This window comes from Triticum urartu, chromosome 5A (assembly GCF_056163025.1).
Source record: "Triticum urartu cultivar PI428250 chromosome 5A, HENAU_Tu73, whole genome shotgun sequence".
NCBI lineage: Eukaryota > Viridiplantae > Streptophyta > Magnoliopsida > Poales > Poaceae > Triticum > Triticum urartu.
In genome coordinates, this window is record NC_141877.1 from 7,153,330 (window position 1) to 7,159,949 (window position 6,620).

A 6,620-nucleotide genomic window follows, 5' to 3' on the forward strand; every position below is an offset into this window, starting at 1 on the left:
CTATTGGCCTTTTCTAGTTGATAACAACATGGAAACGGCATATGCGATTTGCTCACTAAGCATTTAAAAAATCTACATTCTGTTCTGGAACTTTTTTTTAGGTTATTGTTCATTTGCTAGACGGCACCAATGCAAATGACATGTTTTTGTGCTGTTGGCCGTTTCTAATAATAACAAAACGAAAGCATCATATGTGATCTTCTTACTTAGCATTGTTCAAAAATCTTAGACATTCTGCCCCAGAACATTTTTCTTAGGTCAGTGTTCGTTTGCTAGATGGCACCAGTACAAAGTACATGTTTTTTGTTCTAGCTATTGGCCTTTTCTGATAACAAAATGGAAACATCATATGCCACTTGCTTACTAGGCATTGTTAAAAAAATCTTATAAAATCTGTTCTGGAACTTTTTTTAGGTCACTGTTCATTTGCTAAATGGCACTAGTGCAAAGGGCGAGCTGGTCTACTATCAGCCCCATTACGATATCGCTTTCTTGAATGTTGAGGTTGATCAACCAATCAAGTTACCATCTCTTTGTGAAAAAGATGTAGAATTTGCTCAAGAGGTTTTTCAGCTAGGAAGAGACAATTCCTTAAATCTAAGGATAACATATGCTAGGGCAGAATATCTGAATCCAACCATGTTTGAGCGGCACCACAACGTGTACTTTTGTTCTCCAGATGGCCCTGATGATTATAATAATGAGGTAATATATCTTATCATGAGATAGTTATATACATTACAACTTTGAGTTTTCTATGTCATTTTATGTTATATATTGCAAAATCTTATATTTTGTCCATATGAATTGTTGTAGTACGACAATGGGGGGTTAGTTATTGACTTGAATGGAAAAGTTGTTGGAATGGTCAACGACCCTGAGAGATTTGGGTCTTTTATACCTTCTTCCATTTTGCTCAATTGTTTGGATTCATGGAAGAAATATCGGTGTGTTTTTCCTCTCAGCTCTTTGATAGTACTCCCTCCATTCCCTTATACAAGGCCACAAACTCATATTACAGGTACCAAGACAAAATTTAATGACTCCTTTGCAAGTCAACTTTTTTTTCGTTAACCGGGATCATTAATACAATAATACATCACAAGCATGCAACGAATGAATGGGAAGGAAGTGGCTGAGTGCCATTATGACTACATGCATATAAGTATTAAAAAATTGGTAGTACGAGGAAACATCATTAATTTTTGTCTCGATTATTGTTGGTGGCCTTGTATTGATGCAAAATGTATTTTTGATAGTGACCTTGTATAAGGGAATGGAGGGAGTATCTATTATTGTTTGGTAATGTGTTCTCCCCTATTTTTTATTGTTGTTGTTATTAGTGGTCGAACTAGTGTCTATTTTCTCACTTTTACGCAATTTAATGGCCATAAGATGTTAAGATTTTGGAGGGCATGCCTGGCCCAGTGGTAGTCTCTCCACTTGTGGGCTGGAGGTCTTGGGTTAGAACCAGCCTCCTTGCAAAATTATTATGCAAGGGTAAGGCTGTCTAGAAAGCGCCTTCCCCAGACCCCACTTTGTTTGTCAGCTTTGAGCACTGGTATGCCCTTTCAGTTATGTTAAGATTTTCCAAATAGTATAGTCATTGTTGTGTTATATATATAGTGATATGTTTCAACAAGTGGTTGCAATAGATAATATAGGAACAATCATTTATAAGCGAATCAAGCACTGGATCTTTGATGGGGCCTAGACAGAAAGAAACAATTAGAACCACTCTTATAGACTATAAAATGTTTCATCATGACAACTATTTATAAGAGAGAACTGATAAGACTTTATAATTTTGCTTCGCATATCTTTAGTACTATATAGCCATAGAGTAAAGTTAAATGGAAAACTTTGTTTTAGTTTTTTCTCTCATTTTTGATGGACATTTTTCCTGAACCCATCTTTTTTTAAGGATGGCTTGAATTTAAACTTAGGAGATATTTATGAACAAATGTTTTTGTGATACTCAATTGATCTCATCTAAATTTGATGTTTCAATTTTACGGAAAATCATGAAAAATCTTCTTTGAGCATATCTAACTACCATTAATGATTCATCCCCTTTGGGCCTTTTTGAAATCTATTTGAATCAAAATATTTGGTTAGTGATGGGAAATTTTAAACGTGTTAGATAGAAGTCCTTGTTCAAATAAAAAAGAAGATAGAAGTTGAATTCCACTAAAATGGCTTATTTTGGAAGCGTTACTTACCCATGTATACCTTGCTCGAAATATGTTAAATGGTACCTGATTTGGTGTAGGTACATTGGTCGGCCTCATCTTGGGATGAGGTTTGAGGCCATCAAGCTTCTAGAGCCTTCTCATGTTGACATGTTATGTCGTATGTATAACATTGATGACGGTCTTGTTGTTAGAGAGGTATATAATGCCTTCCTGAAGGTGCTCTTTTTCCCATGTGCATATGGTAATTATTTGGCAATTGAACCTTAGGTGTCGAAAGGATCTAATGCTGAGATATGTGGAATTCAAAAAGGTGATCTTATTGAATGTATTAAGGGAAAATGCATTTCTACCACAATTCAGGTGGGTGTATTAGAGATTTGTTAGGTTAATAAAGTGAAAATAAATTACACTTGTGATATTCCGTAGCTTCATGCTCGTGACTTCTATGTTTTTTTTCCTGAAATTATCAGTTGGAAAATCTGTTGATGAGCATATGCAAAGGCCCTTCAGATAGTAAAAATGGCCGTAATACTGAAGTTCATATTTCTGTAAGTTCAGTTCTATCTTATAACGGTAGTTCGCTTGATCCCTGCCATTCATTCCTTTGTACAGAAGTATTATTAGCAAAATGTTAGCACTGAGAAATGTGTTATGCTAACTCCATAGGTTGGGTTATTTCAAACACTCAAAAAATGCCGAAGGACCGTAGAGTTGACTGCAACTGTATCAGACCTTGGAGAAGTTATTGCAAGAGGTACGCGTCTCCTCTTTTAACTAGTCCCATGATCCCATCTAGAAATTATCTAGATTATCAGTTCGATTCTCAAGTATGTATATTCCAGTTTTTGTAGATATATTATATTTTAATTCAATGGTGTAAGCTTATGTGCATTGTGCAATACACTCTCTTGTCATCCATGTGATGCTTACAATATCATACCATGCTATAAATTATGTTGATATTTTGGGAGTTTACATGGCTTTGGTAAATGGGCGTGTGCAGCAAGTAAATTGTTGAGAACAGAGTTCATCCATTTTTTCTGTCACCAAAGCATCCATGCTCCATGTTTCTTCGTTTTAGGTGCAGCTTTCTTCACTGGAGTTATCTTGTCATTTCCTTTGGCTGTGGGCTTCTTCATAGGAGTCATGTTGACAGAAGTTTTCTTCCTAGAGTTAGGAAGACAATATAATATAGTTAGTACAGGTTCTTCAATCTATTTGCACATGTAAATATGTACAAATCAGGTTAATACCTCTTGTAGTTAGCTATAGATTCTTCAGTCCTCATACCTTCTCTCCTGAAATGATTATTGAACCAAAAACATTGCAGTGGGCAGTAAAAATGTGACTAAAAGCATGTGCAATACTCACACCTTGTCCTTGGAGTTTGTTCTCGAGCTTCTACAGGTTCTTCAATCACATGTGCACATTTCTTTCTGCAATAATTTATACAGATTAAGCATAGTACTCAGTACTAATCAATGATATGTAGAACAAATTAACATGAGAGGACACATTAGTTTGAAGTTGGTTCCTCATCAACATCAGATAAGATCATAGGAATTCTTGTTCGGGTTCCGGCTCCTTGCATGTTTTTGTCGTATGGCCCACTCCCTTACATCTTCTGCACCTGACCACCTTTCTACCAGGTTCAAAAACAATCTCCTAATTCTCTGCTTCCTGGGTCTGCCTGGAGGCCTTTTTAGAGTTGGTGGGTGTACTTTGCAACCCGAGTGTCTTATCTAGTAAATCTGCCATTAGCTATTAGCTTCAGAGAACCCACATCTATACCATAATTTTTCGTGTCGATTCTAGAAACTACTCCCTCCATCCCAAAATATAATGTGTATTAATTTTCAAAAAGTCAAACATGTGCATGTTTATCAAGTATTTGGAAAAAAGCACTTCAATATCTACAATAAAAAATTTGTATCATCACAAAAAGATTTTTCTTATTTTACTTATTTTGTATTATAGATGTTGATATTTTATTCTATAATCTTGGTCAAACATACATAAGTTTGACTTGCGCGAAAGTTGATGCACCTTATATTCTGGAACAGAAGGAGTATATAGCATTTGGATTTGCCGCATATATCTTCTCCGTGTGGTACCTTGATGAAGAAGTTTGGTGGTGCAGGGTACAAGTGCTGTGTGTACACTTCACCATGAAACTTTTTCATGAAGTTGCCATATCAATTCCTCGTACACTCCCTATGTTAACAATCACGGAATGCATATGCAAACAGCAGTCTCTAATCCCTTGTAAGGTTGACATTGTTCGTTGATATATTTGGGAGTTTCTGGTTTTCGTAAATGGCTGGTCCAGCATTAAAAAGTAAATTGTTGAGAACAGAGTTCATCCAACTTTTTTTTACCAAAGAATCCATGTTAGGTTGTCTGTAAAGTTGTAAATTTTAGGAAATGTTTTTTGGCTAAGAGATCTTTTTTTGTTTCTACCCTTGTGATTTATAAGACGCTAAGTTTTAGTTGTGTGACATATTGCAAAGAATAAAAACTAAATCATGTAAAAAAAGTGTATTAGATATTACTTGCATGCTGAAAACATTCGCCTTGAGAGAGGAGTTTTGCATGCAGAAGAAGGTGTGGTTATTTGACACTCACGTTGTGTTATTCTTTGTGACAGGTACTAGAGTCTCTTGAACTGGCTGCCGGGAAAAGAAAAGGTTTCCATATTAGATGTAGTGTCTAGTGGATATTAGAAATAACTTGTGTACATGTAATTTAGTGCCCCATGTTCTGTTTTGCTAAAAAAACAAGAGCACTAGCTAGAACCAACTTGCTAATGTCATGTGAAGATAGTATCTCAGAGGGCTGTTAGACTCAAAGAAAGGCTCAGTATGATCTCAGATACATGAGGAATAGCAGCTGGCGAGGTCATAGTGAGTGAATGCCCTATCATCTCTTCAAGGCTCCTTCCTGCATAAAGGGTGTGAGGTCCCATGTTAAATACGGAAATATGTTAATGTTCTTGGAATGATGTTTTGCTTGATCTCTGGTCGCCATCGCCATTCCCGGCCATCCTGCATCCCTCATGAGTACCAATCCAATCCACGCGGTTTGAGCCCAGCATCTCTAGAGCACCTCCGTCGTTGGAATGGTCGCCCGAACAATGTGTCTGCCTGCCCTCGTGGTACGATGGAATCGCCGCGGCCTTGTCCGCCCCTACATCCCTTGTCTCATTGAGATCCTGCGGTGTCCATTCTAAAGTTGGGAACCAGGAGAAGTCTGGGAAACTCACGACACCCGGATGGCTTAGGGTTCCTTACCCCTCCCGCAAGGAACCGGAGAAACTCGCCTACATAAAGCAGCATAAGGCGGGGGCAGAGAAGCACCAGAAACTGTACAAACTGCTAGATTGATCCGCTCTCGTTGTTGTGCCGACGCTGTGCAATATCCAACCTGCCAAGATGTCAACATTTGCGCAGTTTGTGGGTGCGAGCCGGCCGGGACTGAGGCAGAACCGGAGGTCTGTGGGGGCGATTACTGGGCTCCCTTTGTGGATGCTGCCCACCTGAGCCTTCTGATGGGGATGTTGAGGCCCTTGAGGTGAGGAACCCGTGGCCGTGGGTGCAGATGCTCGTCGCGTGGGAACAAGAGAAAAAGATGGGCGTGCCAGCTCTGCCGTCGCCGCCCCAAGAGGAGGGAAGATCGGAAGTAAATGGCCCCGAAGGTTTCATGGAAGGTGAGGATGTATTGCTGAAGTTGACTTGGAGGAAGCTGGTGTTCTCCAGAATCAGGCGCATCCATGGACTGTTATCATGCTTGTTTATTCCTTGTAAAGGCCAACACCGAGAACTTTGTTTGAGAACATAGAAGCTGGATGACGGTTGAAGGAGGACCTGGATTACACCTATCTAGGGCACAACAAGTACCTTGTTCACTTTGGTTGCGAAGATGATATGGTACGAGTTTTGAAGGGAGGGTCGTGATAGTATGAACATGATCGATCCTCTAATCATTGAAGCTTATGATGGTATGAAGAAAACTTTGGCTTACTGACCTATACGTTCCTATGAAGTGGAGAAGTGACCCTGTGAAAGCATAGCGCAATGCATGAGCTAGTCAGACTAGTAGCATGAATGCCCAGAACACGGCCCAATCTCAAACAAGGAGCTCCGATATTATTCCACGGTTGCGGAATCTGTCGTATGGCGCAAAGATGACGGAGGCGGATCTATCTGATGACCTCTCAACTCTGGGCAAACGCAAGACGGGTGATGACCATGTGATAGGCTCTAGGCTGGCGGACGACAACCAAGCTTTGGTGGTGTAATCCTTAAGTTCTAACATAACCACTTTGGCCGACCCCTTGCTTTCAGGTACACCAAAAAAGTGCAAGACGGAGGGGCTTCAGGAGCGATACTAGTCCGAGGGAGGAGGGGAAATCCACGACCAAGATAT

The 6,620-nt window shown here is 39.5% G+C and overlaps 1 protein-coding gene across 1 annotated transcript in view; it reads left to right on the forward strand.

The window, feature by feature from the left end:
• Positions 1-5,121, forward strand: part of LOC147967402 (uncharacterized) — a 139,474-nt gene extending 134,353 nt beyond the window's left edge. Inside the window, exons 6-12 of the mRNA XM_087525277.1 lie at positions 415-705; positions 817-947; positions 2,273-2,390; positions 2,463-2,555; positions 2,666-2,743; positions 2,862-2,949; positions 4,843-5,121. Coding sequence (XP_087381403.1) covers positions 415-705; positions 817-947; positions 2,273-2,390; positions 2,463-2,555; positions 2,666-2,743; positions 2,862-2,949; positions 4,843-4,859 — 816 coding nt within the window. The 3' untranslated portion in view covers positions 4,860-5,121. The remainder of the gene's footprint in view (positions 1-414; positions 706-816; positions 948-2,272; positions 2,391-2,462; positions 2,556-2,665; positions 2,744-2,861; positions 2,950-4,842) is intronic.
• Positions 5,122-6,620: the final 1,499 nt, after the last annotated feature.